The sequence below is a fragment of the Juglans regia genome, chromosome 14 (genome assembly GCF_001411555.2).
Source record: "Juglans regia cultivar Chandler chromosome 14, Walnut 2.0, whole genome shotgun sequence".
Classification (NCBI taxonomy): Eukaryota; Viridiplantae; Streptophyta; class Magnoliopsida; order Fagales; family Juglandaceae; genus Juglans; species Juglans regia.
The window spans coordinates 11,001,623-11,019,259 of NC_049914.1; the positions used below are offsets into that span (position 1 = coordinate 11,001,623).

Sequence of the window (17,637 nt, forward strand, 5' to 3'; positions counted from 1 at the left end):
CCATTCAAGTAGGGTGGATCTATCAGTATTTTGCATATGGTAGCCAGCCATGAGAAAGTACGTTGCAGTTGTTGGGCAAATGAGCATGCCGTTCTTCCTTTTTGGGGCTATTGTTGGTTGATCATGCATCCCTATTCCCTAGGCTCATCTTATATTTAAGTCTCGTTTGAATAGTGAAAGTGTTTCATCTCATTTCATCTTATCTCATCATTACAATTTTTCTAAATTCTCGTACAAAATATAACAAACAATTCAATTTTTTCAAATTTCAAAATAATAATAATATTTTATTCAACATTTATCTAAAAATATATTATCTTGTCTCACTATCCAAACCGTAAATTAGTTTCACTATTACTTGAGGGAGCATCTGTATTTCCCAAGTGTGGAATTGTCCCACGTCCAAGGAGAGAGTATCGACCTTCAATCACCACCATTTTAGCCCTATTTCCGTTTTTCGTTTCGTTTTTTTTTTTTTTAAACAAAATTGCAAATCCTTTTTTTAATCAATTTATATAAACTGTAAAAGTGCCACTTCGTTGGGTTGCCATTCAGAATGTGAAAGAGCTCTTTACATTATACTCAATAAATAGAATAGTATTCTCGAATGGACAACAAAAGGTAGGCATGAGAAATATGCACTCCTTTAAGATCATCCAGCAAAATTTAGCTTGTGCAAAAACAAATTTTTTTTTTTTTTTTAGTTGTTATATATTTTTTTGACTTTTCAAATGGTTTTTTGGATTCGTCTAATGTTTTATATACTTGACACAAACATGGTTTCCCAAGTACCACATGACAAACTGACATCATTGCCGACGCTAACCAAAAAGAATTTTGATGGTGAACCAATTTGATCGTTTTTCTCGTTCTTTATAGGTTGAGAATGGGATTTTAAAAAGAAAAAACTCTATTCATAAGCCTCAAACGCCACATACCATTCTTTTTATTATTTTTTTTCTCTTACCAAATATGTGATATATAAATAATAAGTAGAAGAATTCAATTATGTTAAGAAAATAAAACCAAAAATAAAATTAAAAATAAAAGAAAGCGTTGTGTGTGAAACTTATGAATAGCAAAGCAAAATTGGTAGAAGCGGGTGTGTATTAAAAAAAGCAAGATAAAATAAGGGTGTTATTAATAGGAGTGGGAAAAAAAAAAAATCATTCGATCTAAACGGCCCAAATCTATGACTAAATCTACATTTTTAAGGATTAATGGGAAAATGTGCAAATGAGAAGTAATTTACATGTTTACCCAATAATCTATAGACATTTATCCTCCTGAGATTAGAGTTTGGCATACAAAATGAACATTCATAATCGATTAACAAGAAGTCTAAATGAACAACAAGCTGCATTACCTTTGTGACTAAGCAGCATAACAGTATCCATAGCTTCATAACATCATAGCAATTCAACAATAAAAACAAACCTATCATCATTATAGATCAGAATTTGTACGATAATATGGTTGAATATTAAGCAGGTTGCAGCCGCATATGGAATTAACCAAAATAATAGATCCTTACAAAAATGGGACTCAGTAAAACTGTGATGAAAAACCATTACATCAAAGAGTTACAAATAGAAAAAGGCTCAATTCCTAGTAAAATCCACCCTAGCTTTTGTGTGTGTATAAGATTTTGTAATTCTGCCTTCTCAAAGAACCAGAATCCAGAAATTCTACATCTATTCCCACCTCCTCTTTACAACATGAGCGTCCCCCCTCCCCCAAAAATAAAAGAAAGAAAAAAAAAATATTTTTTTTCTTGGCCATGGCTCTTAGCAGAGCCCTTTTATGCCAGTACATCCAAAGAATACGAGCCAGGGTTTATGGTTCTACGTCAAAATAAAGTGTTAGAGAAAACCAACGTCCAATCCGGGCTGCTTCTTTTGGCAATGTTCATGCCTCTCTAAATACTACATTTCCTTTCAGAAACTTAAAGCAAAATGAAATGTGGGACGATGGACGACTAGTCCTCATCCTCGATTAAGGTGGTAAAAGAGAAAGGTCTGAATTTGTACCCATCACCATGATAGAATTTGTTTTGAAATTCTACCCAATGAAGACGCAGGGCATGAAGAAAAGCGCTGAGAGTCTCCATCATGAGTAATATAAAGGCAGTCGTGAAGGCAAAAACAGCTAGCCCCACTAACCGGATGATGATGTTGTCATACCTGTCATAACCATCCATAACGGTAATATCACTCACAAAAGAACAAGCAAAACCAGTCGCATTTATAATAGAGGGTATATGACTATTAATTGTACTCAAACGCATGAATGATTATAGAAACTGAGTGAAATGTTGTGGATCAACAAGATACGACAGAGTATAATGTATTTGTAGCATGTATTAAGTGTTTTCAATTGAAGTTCTCAAACTGTTAATTGAAGAAAATAAATGGATAAATCAAAAAAATTAACTAGAAAACTAATTTTTTCTTAACTCGAACAAGATATTGATTAAAGCAAATCAATCCATCCAACTACAGCTTATTTTTTCATTTATGCAAGGTCTGTACACAAGTGGAAAAACAAGTACAAACAGACCTTGTTATAGCTTAATGGTTGTAATTACTCTAACAAAATTCGGGCATAACTACAAACTAAATGTCAGGACGCAATGTAGATCAGAGACTTCTATATCTTATTACTTGCATGTAAGATCACTTTCTTCAAATTAATTCAAAGGCACCCCCTTCTCCCACAATCTTGACTAAATTTTCAGTCTCTCATCACCCCCCTCCCCCAACATACATATTTTGCTCAATGCAAACAAATAGCACGTTATGCGAAAGTCGTAAAAATTAAAACTCACCCCCAAGCAAGCAGGAGGACTTTCTCATAGAAAACAGTTGACAATTCCGAGTGTGCTAAGCTGTAATTGCAGCAAGCAAGAAAGATCAATTAGACAACTATGATTAAAAAAAAGAAAGGAAGAAAGAGACTAACAAAGATTAGAGGATAACTGTCTCAGCACCTTAAAGCCCAAAGTCGAAGATATGATGCTGTATTTGAAACTGCACCAAGAACAAACTCTATAGAATGTATCATTTGGTGCACAAAGACCTCACTAAAATTGAAGTCCTCAAGATGTAGCCTTGCAGAATCGGGTTCAACCTCAAGATCCATCTCAGAGGTACCTAGTATTCCATAGCTGCGACCTTGAAATCTCTGGCAATATCCATCAAGATAAGTCAATTTTCAACCTTTCAAGCCCTAATGTATCTCCCCACAGTTACAGCTATTGTAGAGACACGAGTAAAAATTAAAATTGATTTTGGGTCCACAGACCAGTATGGGATTAAGGATTGCAATCGACAATTTATGAGGAATACGTGCGTGCATTGCATATTTCATGAATAAAATCAATTGCTTTACTAGCACTCAAGGATGCTTAATAGGAGCACATAATGTGGATACATAACGGGATGCTGCAACCAAATTTTATATCCATGCATTTTTTACCCTTCAGATAAAAGTTTCAGATATGTTCAAATGATAAGTCCACCGAGTACCATATTAAGTGAAACAATATTGAGTCTTTCATAAAAATGATGACTATATAAGCATCTGAACATTCCAAGGCATAGAAGGCAGACAATTTGAAATCCAAAATCGCCACTAACCTATTTGTCTACCTAGCACTGCACCACAAGATCCCCCCTCCCCCACTGAAACAAGTGGTATGGTTAACTTCACCTAGTGTCAAACAAGCTATTACTATAGACTCTCAACAGTTTATGGACTCACATATTGCCATGAAATATAAAAGCTATCACGCACCATAATGAGTCGAGCAATGAGTTTCTCATACCCAAAATAGAATTCCATTACTCCTATGGCATGTTAGTTCATGGGAAAATGTCCATTAATACCTAATCCATGTGATAAGGGTACACGTGATGAGCATGATATGGGTATCTAATCTAGAAGGTTGAGAAGAAATAGCCCATCGAGGGACGCAAGAAACACTTCTTTTACATCAACGAAATAAACTCCCAAATAAGAATTCCATGTACGCTAATGGTATCCATGTGATGTTAGGTGCAGCTGATGCAGACAATATTGGTGTCTAATCCAAAAGTGGGAGAAGTAGTGGGGCCCAGTAGTTGGAGCAATGAGTCATACACTGACCCATATAGCTCAACTACTCTTAAGAAAATTGTCATAAGCACAATTTTGACCGGAGATAAGCCACTACACATTGTAGAGATTTTAAAGAAATGTATTTAGCCACACATTGGGGACGATCTAGTATTACAAGCAGAAAAATCAGGTTGAAACTGTCCACCGCAGGAGGAAACTATGGAAATTGTTTAGGAAGAATGAAGAGTAAATGTAAACATCATAAATTTTTCCTATCATATAGCTCTAGATATTATTTTGTAAGTAAAAACATAGGTTGAAGGTAGGTAGGAGAAGCTATACTTCTGAGCAAAACATATATTAAAGGCAAGTATAAATTATTGTACCTCCGTATGAAGCCTCTTCAAAATAAAAGGTTTTGGAAAAAGCATCCATGGAACTGCGATTAGGGCCAAGAGCAATAAAATGATCTGCAAAACTTGAGCATTAATTACCACATAGAATGACAAAAAAAAAATTTGAGTAAACACATTCAGAAACAATGGAATGGAGATCATGCCTGGAGAGGTCTTTGGCCCCAAAACAACTGATTCTCCCCAAGATCATCAGTGGGGCTCAGGAACATGTAAATCATTACATGATAGAGGTCTGCCTGAGAACCAGTGCACCATTTTGTGATGATAAGAAGTGAAAGATACCCGAAAAGGCTGTTAAGAAATATCATCTGTGGCACAAACTGGTACCTATCAACAGGATGCAGAGTTAGTTCCACACTTGAATTCCCTCAGGAAGAAGGGCTGAGACTAAATGTGGGTGTAAGAGCAAGAGGAAGGGTGAAGGGGACATGCCTTATATCCAGTGAGCTGCCAAAAAAGTGTCCATTGAAGTAACTTAATATGATTCCTAAATTCATCTGGGCCACACCTAACAAAATCGACATCTTCATTTTCAGAGAATTCAAAAAAGGCAGCTCTGAACGACTTCCTCGCCAACTGGGATCCACACCAAATGGGTATGGATCTTTGTATTTAACTAAGCCAGTGGTCTTTGCATCCCTGACAAGAGGAATAAACGTTAATTATAAAACTAGACAGCTGCATGACCAAATTCTTTTAAGGAAAAAGGTTCTGACCATATACAGCCATATAACATAAAAGAGCTAAGAACCTATTTAAGTTCGAAAGGCAGGTGCTGAAGACAACAAATTTGCACAAGAATGCATGAGATGCCTAAGAATCGACAAGAATGTCTTGGGAGATCAAGAATATGAGAAAAATGAATTTGCTTGTATCCATCACTAGTGCTTAGTGATACTTAGGCGTATTCTGTGTATACTTCCTTGTGTACTTGGGCTATGCCTTTTTCTATTAATAAAGTTTTACTTATAAAAAAAATGAATAATGAATAAATATGAAAAGCTTTCAATCTCAATGACACCTGAAAAAAACTACCAAATTTAAAGGTCATTGCCCAGTACTCAAGATTAGTCGGGACGCTGTTCCTGGACACCCAGTGCCAATCTAAAAAACAAAAGGTCATTGCACAGTACTAAGCTTAATGGTATTTAAAAAGCCGTGTTGAGGGTTAAATTATAGTGGAGTTGAAGATTCATAGCATTGCGGCAATAGATAAATCAACAAAACCTCTAATCCCCCAGGGAAAAGGTCAAAAATAAAAACTATCCAATGGAAAATCAAACTTCCTCGCAACGAAAATCTCTCCACAACAGTGTAAAGATGACTAAAATCTAAGAGAAAACATATTAATGCAATTGAACAGCACTGTCTGCTTACAGATTATATGGCATCAAGCAGATTCACCATCATGGTGACAGTGCACACACCCTAGACTAACCTGATAAAGATTTAACCAGCCCTCCCCAATTCTTTCTTCTTTTTTCTCATTTTCTTTTTTTTGGCAAGCCAATTTTTTTTAAAATGCAAAGGGCGCAACCGAAGCACACAAGATGTATACAAGAGAAAGCACCCAACTAGGAATTAATCCACATACAATTGCCTTTCGCTCATTTTAAAAACAAAAAATTCTACAAGCCATGTTTGTTACAAAGTTAAGATGCAAAGAAACAACACAAAAAACAAAAGCAAATCTTCCCAATGCTGCAACGTAGATTTCCACTAAAACAGCCAAAGGATAAGAATAGATAACACCAGAAATTTTTAATTTAATCAGAGATCTGAGAAATGCACCAGGTAAAAATGCACCAGATAATATATGCATCAGGAAGCACAAGAATATTACAATTAACACCAGAAATTTTTAATTTAATCAGAGATCTGAGAAAGGGATAGATAACACCTACCCGCATGAAGTCTCTCGGCATTTGTAAGCAGACCCACCAAATATGTGAAAAGGAACAGAGAAGAATTCATTGTAAATCAACCCACAGTAAATTGAAAATAGAGACATCAAAAGAAGCACATAGCGTCCACCATAGACCATCTCCATAATGCTTCCAAGTTTCTGCGGGAAGCATGTATGACATCAGGTGTTAAGACTCACGTGGTTAACACAAATTCCCTTGTGTCAGATGCACTTCTAGAAGCATACAAAGTTAACGGCCACACTTGTTTATACCAAAAATAGTTTATCCTGAAAATATTATGACCACATCCTTGCTTCATTTTCAAATATGAAGGGCCCTGCCTTGGAGAGGTTCCCCGACACCAAAAATACAAAAAAAAAAAAAAATCACCACATGGTGATCATCATCAAGGTCATCCATTAAAAAAAATAGTTCAGCAGCATTATTCTTTTCCTGACGTTCCTCCCAAAAAGAGCTATCGCCCATCAGAGGGGAAAGGATTAATAGCTGTATGCTAATTCAATTCTCCCACAAATAGAACAGAATTCCTCTTCCTGCTACCATCAATTTGCAGTGCTGCTTCAATTACCAATACCCATATACCCATATGGCAAACATTGTTGCTTTAATGACAAAAGCTCTTACTGTGTGGAGTAGAAACAGTACCAGTGGCAGCAATCAAAGATGTGGGAATCAGTGGAAATAATGCCATTGTGGGGGCTACGACTATCACAGTTGAGCTCAAAGCATATTTTTAGCATTATTACGACTCTTTTGAATCTAATATGGCCTATTACATTTTCATCAGCCTCTAACAATCAACCCTTTGTAATACAAAATGCAGGACATATTGTAATACAGCACTAGCCAAGTATTTTTTTATTCTATAAGAACACCTCTTTGAACACATAAAAGAACATACCCGTGTACTAAGCTTGCTTTCACGAGCTATAAGAACTAATGCTCCCAGCAACAAGCATATTCCATGACCCCAGTCCCCAAACATCACAGCAAAAAGAAACGGAAACGTAACAACAGTGTAAACAGAAGGGTTTGCTTCCTGATATCTTGCAACACTGCATACAAATTGTTTCATTATGTCTCTAATCAAAAAGGAAAAGACCTGTCCAACATAAGTGATAGCAGCATGCTTCAACCCTTTCCTCCCCCCCCCCCCTGATAAGTAGCATTTTTTACTCACCCATATGCATCAACAATTTCTTGAAATACATTTGTAAATTTGTTGGTTCTGAAATATGTAGGAGGTGATTCCACAGCATCCATCACATGAAATATTATGCCCACTTGTGAATTGCTATCAAATGTTGCACGTTGTAGCGCAGCCTGAATCTGTTGAGTCATTTGAAAAAAAAAAATTAAAGTAACTGTAAGCATGAAAGTATTTATCAACAAGTAAAATTCAAGTAACTGCAAAGCACATATTTAACCAAAAAAATATCATTATAGTCAGAAAGCAAAACAATTTACCTGATTTTTTGCAAATATAGGGCACCAGCCCTCTCCAACAAGACATTTTTTTGTGACATCAAAATTTAGCATATTCAATATATCATAGACAGCTTTCTCCCTTCTTACCTGGGAAAGTATAGGAAGCATGAAAATAGTTATTAGTATCACAATAATGATAAATCACTCTCACATCATCACATCTGAAGTCACTAACTAAACAAGACAAAAATTCTCTGAAGCTACCATGCTGATCCATTTTGCCAGGTGGATACTTAAGGAAGCTAGGGCCTTGTTTCGGTGACGGATCCCGGCATCCAAAGTGGCCTCCAATTCACCAAGACGTGATGAAACCTGTAACAAAAAACTTGAGCTTTTGGCCAAAATAATAGAGTGCCCATTATTATTATAGTCGATAACTACGATATTAGTAACATTAGGTAAGAGTTAGAGGAGGGCAAAGTTGAGTTCAGTCAAATTTTTAATAACTTCTAAATAGTCCTGAACAATATCATTCTATGAAAATTAGAGTATGGACATCCTGAAAAATAAAGAGCAAATCAATAACCCACAGGGGTATACTCATAAAAAAATGAAGCAGAATGAGAAGTCCCCATGAGAAAAGAAACATAAAAAATTTAACTAAGAGATTTTTAAATTTTTTCCCAATAAAAAAAACTAAATAGAGCCAACATCCCTGTCAGAATACTTACTTCTCTAGTTATTTGCCTCTGCTTAGTTATGTCTTCGGGAACAGGATAGAAATTTGCCCCAAATGCTTCACAAATTTTAAGAATCTTTGTTTTTGCCTGATCACCCGAAAAAAAGACTACAAATACGGTTTTCTCAACCTGCAAGGGTCAACTCAGAGGAATTAGTATGGCAGCATAAGATGATTCAATAACTTCTTTTGAGAAGCAACAAAATCAACCAGGTCAGTATAAAAAGGGACATGAATGTAGAAACTCAAGTATTAAGAATTGGAATCACAACCACATTTTGCAGATAGCAAAATTAAGGGAAACAGAAATTATCAAAGCAATCAAGAATAATAAGAAGGAAGCAGACCATTTCACTTGACACAGGATCCATGATCTCTTCATCAGCCGATGCCTGATTGAAAAGCATATTGCCCCTTGTAGCACGAAACAACATCCTTTCAAATCTAAGAACTTTGGATTTACATATAATTCCACTAATAAACCTTAAACCAGATTGGTCTGATCTCCCAGATCTCATCTCCTGTAAAATGAATCATTGATGAAAATGTAACCACATTCTAAACTAAACAATAGCTCCAACATTATTGGGCATATGAACAAGTACCTGCTCAAGTAGCGATGCTGTCTCAACATAGTCATCCTTTAAGTACACATTCTCGTCTAGTTCTCTTTCTGAAACTGCATGACTGCCACTTGATACAAGAAAGCCTACTGCCTGGAGTTGCCCCCACAATCCATATAGGAGAAGGGATAGGAGAAACAAGCATTTGACATTAGATTTCGAATGTAAGAGTCATATATTATACCTTCTCAAAAATAAAAATGACCTTAATGTATAAGAGAGTTATATAAACCATTAAAAGTATAAAGCTCGATGGAATAAGGAAACAGATGCTAAATATGGAACTTTTTTTTTTTTTTTTCGAAAAGTAATAAGAGATTTTATTCCCAAGAATAGGTGTAAGCCCAAGAACACAGGACGTATACAAAAGAGATACCTACTACATTCTAAAATCAACAGGAAATCTAAAACAAATTCTGGAAATTATCATCCATTACAAAACTTTTAGCCCACAAGCTCAAAGTACTAAAGAAAAAATCCCTAAGGTCTCCCAACGAACGTTCTTTGCTAAATTATGGAACTAGTGCATTACCAACAGAATAATAAAACTGACTGTGAAAGCAAGACCCTACCTTGATAATAATGCTTGTAAATGAGCACCAATGCATCACATAAAGTTCTAATCTGACAAGAATATTCCAAAAATAGATGTTCAAAAAAATAAAAATTTTGAAAGAAAATCAAACACCAATGTCTCTTGACTAAACTTCTTTGTGGTATGTAAATTCTTTATTTTTCTCATCAATAAGTGTAGTTGGGAAATATTACTGATAAATTAATCAGAACTCAGAAACAGATAGATTACCAGCCCTGTAGCCTAGCAATATTTTTTGTGTTACCCACCATATGATGTCAAAGATTGGGGCTTTTTCCCTTTTCTTTAACAAGTGTTTTCAAAGCATGTAAGAGTTTATGGGCCAAATGTGGACAGAGATAGGAGGGTTTTATGGGATGAGATAGTTGGTTTGAGCAGTTGGTGGGACTTACCTTGGTATATTGGAGGTGATTTTAATATCACTCGGTTCCTGAGTAAAAGATCGGGAGAAGATCTGCTTAGTCATGCTAGGACTGAATTCTCTGAGTTTATTTTTTATATGGATTTGGTGAATTTACCTCTGGCAGGGGGCACGTACACATGGTCCAACAATCGGGCTTGGTCTTGTTTGGACAAGTTCTTGGCCCCTTCTTGGGAGGCTCATTACTCTACGTTGCTCCAAAAGAGATTACTTAGGGTCTGTTAGGACCATTTCCAGATTTTTCTGGATTGTGAGGACATTCACGAGGGTAGTAGATATTTCAAGTTTGAAAATATGGGGTGCTGAGAGTTGAGGGATTTATGGAGAAGGTGACATTGGCAGTCCTCGTATCTCATGGAGGGCACACCAAGTTTTATTTTGGCTGGAAAAGTCAAAGCCTTGAAGAAGGATTTGAAGACGTGGAATGCTGATGTCTTCAGGAATATTGATAGCCAAAAGAGGTCGCTTTTGGAGTATTTGCACATTTTGGAGGGGAGGGAGGTGACTATTATTTTTAAGGAGTCTTTTAGGAAAAGCTTTATCACCTTGGGAGCCCGAAAAGGTGCTTTGATAGAAGAAATCTCATGGAGACAAAAATTGCGAACCCTTTGGCAAGAACACTAGGTGGTTAATTCTCGCCATAGAAGCAATGCCATTGAGATGTTTCAAGTTGATGGTCAGGTTTGTTCGGATCATGATGTTATTAAGAGCCGCATTGTCAATTATTAAGGTCTTCTCACAATACAATTCTCTTGATGGCCTGGTTTTTGAGTGTATTGACCAGTCAAGTTCTATTTGGTTGGAGAGACCCTTTGAGGCGGATGAGATTTATCAAGTGATTGGTGGGATGGCTAAGGATAAAGCTCTGGGTCTGGATGGGTTCTCTATGGCTTTTTTCCATGATTGTTGAGGGATTGTTGGGGAGGATATCATGAAGGTTTCTCCCAAACTTCATCCTTTTCGAAAGTTTGAAAAAAGCCATAATTGACTTTTATTGCTCTTGTTCCTAAGTGGGTTGGAGTAGCAGAGGTAAAGGATTTTTGCCACATTAGTCTCATGAGGGGTGTACAAGATAACCTCTAAAGGTCTTGCCAATTGCATGAGTGTAGTCATGAGTAGCATAATTTCTAAATTTCTAAACCTCTGAAATGCCTTTGTTAAGAGAAGAATTTTGGATTTAGTTCTTATTGCAACGAATTATAGACTCAAAGTGAGCATCTTAGGCAAACTAGAGATGGAGAAGGCTTATGATCATGTCAACTGGGACTTCTTGTGTTATTTGCTTGAGAGGTGTGATTTTGGGAAAAAATGAGTTTCATGGATTACGTATTGTATTTCTACAATCACTTCTCGGTATTGGTGAATGGATCTTTGGTGGGACTTTTTAACAGTTTTAGGGGGTTGAGACAAGGGGACCCTCTCCCACCTTTTCTATTTTTCATTTTTATGGATGCTCTCAGCCACATGTTGGATGCAACTGTCGGAGAAGGATTCCTTTCTGGTTTATCTGTGGGAGGTGTTAATATCTCTCATCTCCTCTTCGCAGATGATACCTTGTTTTTTTGTGAGCCAAATCATGGTCATATTCAATCTTTGAGGGTTCTATTGCTTTGTTCTGAAGCTGTCACAGGATTGCAGGTAAAAATCTATCGAAGTCCAAAATGGTTCCTGTGGGTTCTATGAGTAATGTTCAGCACCTGGCTAGCATTATCGGCTGTAAGTTTCTTCGCTTCCCATGAAATACCTTGGTATACATTTGGGGGCCGCTTTCAAGGCAAAAACTCTGCAGGATAGGGTGCTAGAAAAGATCAAAAGAATATTGGCAGGATGATAAAGAATTTACTTCTCAAAGGGGGGTAGAATCACACTTGTCAAAAGCACTCTTTCTAACCTCCCAACATACTGTCTCTCTTTATTTCCTTTACCTATAGTTGTGGCATCTCATATTGATAAGGTCTTTCGCGCTTTTCTATGGGGAGAAAGCTAAGTTTCATCTTGGTAGTTGGGACAAAGTTTGATCTCCAGTAGTTTGTGGTGGTTTGGGGGTGCGTAATTTGAGGATCTTCATAAGGCACTCCTGGAAAAGAAGTTGTGTAGGTATCACTGGGAGGGAGAGGCTTTGTGCAGTGTAGTTATTGATTCTATGTATGGGAGTATCATAAAGGATGGTGTTTGAACAAAGTTAGGGGGTATATGGTGTGGGGTTGTGGAAAATATTTGTAAAGTAGGGGGGTTCCAACTTTTAGATTTGAGGTTGGTCGGGGCTTTGGTGTTTATTTTTGGCATGATGTTTGGTGTGGTGCAAAGACTCTTAAGCGTGTTTTTTCCCACTCTCTACCGGATTGCAAGTGACAAAGAGGCTTTAGTGGCTAATTTGTTGGATTGATCCAATGGCTCTACCTAGTCCATGTTTGTTTCTTGAGAGCAGCTCGGGATTGGGAACTTGAAACCTTTGTTGATTCTTTCAGTTCATTGTATGTTTGACTTTTGATAATGTTCTGGAGGATAGGATGATTTGGACTCCTGGTGGAAGTAGAAGACTCTCGGTGCGATCCTTTTATAAGGCCCTTTCGGGTTATCATAGTAACCACTTTCCCTGGAAGAGTATTTGGAGATGTAAGTTACCTCCCAAAATGCTTTTTTGATTGGGCTACATTCCTTGGGAAAATTCTCGCCATTGACAATTTGAGGAAACGGGGTCATATCATTATGGATTGGTGTTCCTTGTGTAAGAAAAACGAGGAAACTGTGGATCACCTATTGTTACATTGTGGGATGGCTAGGTTTCTTAGGGATGAGATCTTTAACCGGACCGGTGTGGCATGGGTTATGCCCGGAAGGGCAGTGGACTTGGGTAATGTTCACATCACTGCTGTGTGGGAAATGATTCCTCATTGTATTATGCAGTGTTTGTGGATGGAGAAAAATGGTAGGTGCTTTGACGATCAGGAGCGTTCCTTGGATGAGTTGAAGAGATTCCTTTTCAACTCTTCTTTCTTGGACTCCAGTCATTGTTTGTAATGGGGATAGTTTTCATAATTTGCTTGTATCTATCACTAGTGCTTAGTGGTTATTAAGCATGTTCTGTGTATATTTCCTGTGTACTTAGGCTATGTCTTTTACTATCAATTAGGTTTACTTATCAAAAAGGCTTCATCCATCTAAGTAAGAAAAGTGGAGATGTAGATTATGATTAATCTACATCTCCACCTTTCTTAAATAGCTGGATAATGGACAATGGATAGGATCCTCTAGCACATAATAACTACACTGTAAATATATGTGGAGTGAGCATGTACATGTAGGCCAAGAAATTTACCTTTTGCAATACTAACTTGAACTCCAAGAGCTCATTATATGATAGTCGAAGTTTCTCACCATTAGCATTCATTTCAATTAGCTCATTCTCGTGCTCTGCAAGTTGTATCTGGAATCAAGAGAAAAAACATAAATAACACACATTATTGGATTCCAAAGGAGGGCATCCCTACATTAGGTGGCACTAGGTCAGTGCCTTCAAACACTGCTCCATGCTCTAACTGACACCATAAAAATTCCAAGGCAAAGACTGGGAACGACGCAAAAATACACACTTATCTGTAGAGAAAGAGCATTAATAGAGAAAATAACCTCTAATTCTTCCAGCTCAATATCAGATTGGATAACAGGATGTGCGGAGGATAGTAGACTGGCTTTACTAATTTGATCTTTAAGGAATCGTAGCTTTCTTGACATCTCTGCACATCGCTTCACCTGTAAAAAGCTCTCAAATGGATTAAGATCTATCTCAAATATAGGAAACAAAACAGTAAATAATTCCAGAAGCTCAATCACTTCAGAAAATTCACCAAGTATCATTTAGGCCTCGTTTGGATGGTTATTTCAACACATCTCATCTCATCTCATTTCCTTCCCAAACATCACTCATACACAAAACACTTTCAATGTCAAATCTTTAACTTTTTTATCTAATTGTTACAGAATCATTAAAACTTTTCTAAACTTCCAAACAAAACACAAAAAATAATTTTAACTTTTTCAAATCCCAAAACAAAAATTATATTAAAAAATTATATTTTAATAATACTTTAACTTTATAATATTTTTATTCAACTTTTTCTCTCTCCTTTCCCAAAATCCAATAAAACATCTTAACTCAAGTCATTTTACTACCATTCACAAACTATTTCACTACTATTCACAGATTTCTCATCTCAACATCCAAACGACGCCCTAGATGCAAACCTAAGTTCAAGAGGTATACACATTACCGAAAAAGAAAATATTAATAGAAATATCTTTGCAAAGGTAAATTTAGGGCATAGGTTACATTTGGCTGTGGAGTTAAGGATATGAAGAAAACTTGTTAGGCTAGGTTTGGATACAAAAAACATCTCATCTCATCTCATCATTACAACTTTTTCAAATTTCCACACAAAATACAATAAACAACTTAACTTTTTCAAATCTCAAAACAATAGTAATATTAAAAAATAATATTTTATTCAACTTTCATCTCAACTCACTATCTAAACCTATCCTGAAAAGTTGCTTTATACAAATTTTAACAACAAAATATGGAATGAGCTTTGAGAATTTTGCTCCAACAAAAATAGTGTTATCTATTTGAAATAACGTCTAACACCTAATATTTCAAATCTATGATTTTGTTTGATGACCAATCAGTTCAAATCCACAAATTTCATCAATTTAAATCATTTCTTTTAACTACTTTATTATAATTATTTCATTTTATAAAAAGCGTAGAGGGGCACATCCCATCCCAAATCATTTTCTTTATATACTTACGTCCAAATGAACAAAAATGGAAACCCTTTGGGAATGATAGATATATACAAGCAAAGTATGGTGTTAAAATGCTTGTTCTTATGAGTTCACCGGTGTAAAATCAACAAGAAGCATATAAAGCGCACATCAGATCCTATTCACTGGGATTACCAATTTCTTATATAAAACTAAACTAATGTTTAATACTTTTTGAGTTACCAAGATAAAACAGAATTACTAGAGAAAGATGTTGCAGTCTAAAACATCTAGATTGAAGCAGTAGTTGTAATCATCACCAAGAAGGTACCTGATTAACAAATGTTCGTTGGAAAGGGCTTTTATCAGCATTTAACTGCCAAGAAAAATAATATGAGAGTGAGAATATGTGATTACTAATTACCTGAGTAAAGCATAAATCCTTTCAATAGGACCCATTTTTTTTATGATGATTTCTTTCATCCAAAAGGCCAAAAGCTTATTCTGCTATACTATGTGTGACAGGAAACAAAACATCAAAAGTAAAACCCATTCTTTTTCAAAATGGAGTTCCCTGTTATCCCATAAAGTATTGATTCCAATCACTAGGTACTTCTAATAAATTTGAGTTTAGACTACAAAATGAAACTACAGAAAAATGGATTTGCATGATAATCTTAAGTAGAAAGGGAAAATTGTAGTTCAATCTCCTAAGACTTTCATGTTAGTAAAGCAACTTAAATCTAGTAAGGATTTATTTTAATTCAGCTCAGCTGCAATCCATAAGCTAAAAATTGGGACAAGCCCCAACCAGTTTAAGAAGCGCAAGACCCGTCCCCATGCACATATCTCATAAACCAATATCACGCTTGCCTCCATTGGCTCAATAATGGCCTTTTGACAAATCACTATATGGCTTGGTACAGCCTCTCACTGCCCTCACGCAAAGTCCACATCAGAGTTGCCAAATCCTATAAACATACATAAATATTATGCTACTAAAACTATACTAGATCCAAAAAAATTACGAGATTTTCTGTTCGATGACTAAGAAAATGCAGGAAAGAGAAGCAATCAAAAGTTCCAATTCTAATAAATCTTCCAAATCTCACTACCCGAACACTACCAAAACGACGTACCCCCCGATACTCGAATTAAATATCGTCCCATGCTTCCTCAATTATCTCAGAAACAACGGCGAAACCGCCAATGCGAAATCTAACACAAGTCCAGATCGGAGTCAAAACTTACGTCTCGGAATTGGAGGAGTCCGAGTTCGCCAAGGTAAGAGACGGCTCGGTGAGCGGACTCGACGGGGATGATGAGCTGGACAAAAGTCATCTTCTCAGAGCGCATCAGATCCATGGGCGGCAAGTTGTCAACGAACCTCTCCATAATTTCTTAATCTTCTTCCTATTCTTTTCAATTTTCCCGGGAACCAAGCATCAACAACTTGTTCTCCTGATTTACTTCAGATCTGAAGCGTCCTCCTTCCCTTCCTCTCTCGTTTCCGTGGCGTCCGTTTGGTGGCGTTTATTTGGGGAACTATGGTTTCAGTCTTCCCCCAACAACTACCATCACCATCGAAAGAATTCGCTCTACTTTACGAAACTTATTGGAAGTTGCAAATTTGTAATAAATAACGCACTTGATTGTGTCGAAGTGGTTATGGCAGTCGAGGTTAAAGATCGCTGGATCTCGGGAATAATATTGGCGTTTGGATCCATCCCTTTTCGTACTTAAAAAAAAAAAAACAAGTCAACACTCCAAAAAACAATAAAAATTAATCTAATTGTAACTGAAATTACAGTTTCCGTTCCTAACCATCGCATGTTTCTTTTTTAATTTACATTTTAACACATCAAAATTCTTATTTTTTACTTTGAATTATCTATATTTTTGTATTCCGCCTTCGACGTATATATGACTGCTTTTTTTTTTAAACAAATAAATTTTCATTCAGGTAAAAAAAAGATGATATCTAAAGAGGAAGTGGGGTTGCTTAACAAATGTCCCAATACAATAATCCTAGTGTAACGGTGGAGGAGAAAAAAAAAAAAAAAGGTTTCGTAACTAATTTCTTGATCCTCACCATTGCTCTACTAAGAAGACGCCATCTTAAAAGATATTTTTTTTATAATTCACATAACCATGTGAATTGTAGCAACATCGCTAGACACAGTGGAAGTAGGTGCACTGCAATTTATTATCTTGAGATATTTTTTAGAAGGATCTCTATTTTCTTTTTCAAGATTATCGATTAGAAAAAGTATTAACATAATAGAAAGCACGGTATCGAATGGACTGATCAGCGGCTATTCATCTGTCTTCTCGAGCAACTGTACTCATTATCCTTAATTTTATCATAATCAATTGCACAAATTGATATAACAAGTTTTAAATAATTTTGTAAATAGACCATTTAAATAAAAAAATATTTAAATATGGTGCATTAACTTGAATGATAAACTTCATGATGAAAAGCAATACTTTTTTCATTATGTTCTTTAGGTAATCTTCCATATATTTTATCAGACAGGTCTAAATCGATGATGTACACAATAAGTACTAATTCATAGATGAAAAGGTTAATTTTCTTCTTACAACAACAATTGTATATAGAAC

The 17,637-nt window shown here is 36.1% G+C and overlaps 1 protein-coding gene across 1 annotated transcript; it reads right to left on the bottom strand.

The window, feature by feature from the left end:
* Positions 1-1,475: 1,475 nt before the first annotated feature.
* Positions 1,476-16,730, bottom strand: LOC108989643 (V-type proton ATPase subunit a1-like). Its single transcript, XM_018963322.2, has 18 exons — positions 16,264-16,730; positions 15,344-15,388; positions 13,879-14,001; positions 13,568-13,675; positions 9,215-9,325; positions 8,957-9,130; positions 8,602-8,739; positions 8,135-8,242; positions 7,910-8,017; positions 7,623-7,771; positions 7,344-7,497; positions 6,419-6,579; positions 4,947-5,153; positions 4,658-4,841; positions 4,485-4,568; positions 2,990-3,183; positions 2,828-2,887; positions 1,476-2,183 (listed from the first exon to the last, which is right to left on the bottom strand). The coding sequence occupies exons 1-18, from the start codon at positions 16,405-16,407 to the stop codon at positions 1,979-1,981; spliced, it is 2,457 nt and encodes an 818-aa protein (XP_018818867.1). The 5' UTR covers positions 16,408-16,730; the 3' UTR covers positions 1,476-1,978.
* Between the last annotated feature and the right edge of the window lie 907 nt (positions 16,731-17,637).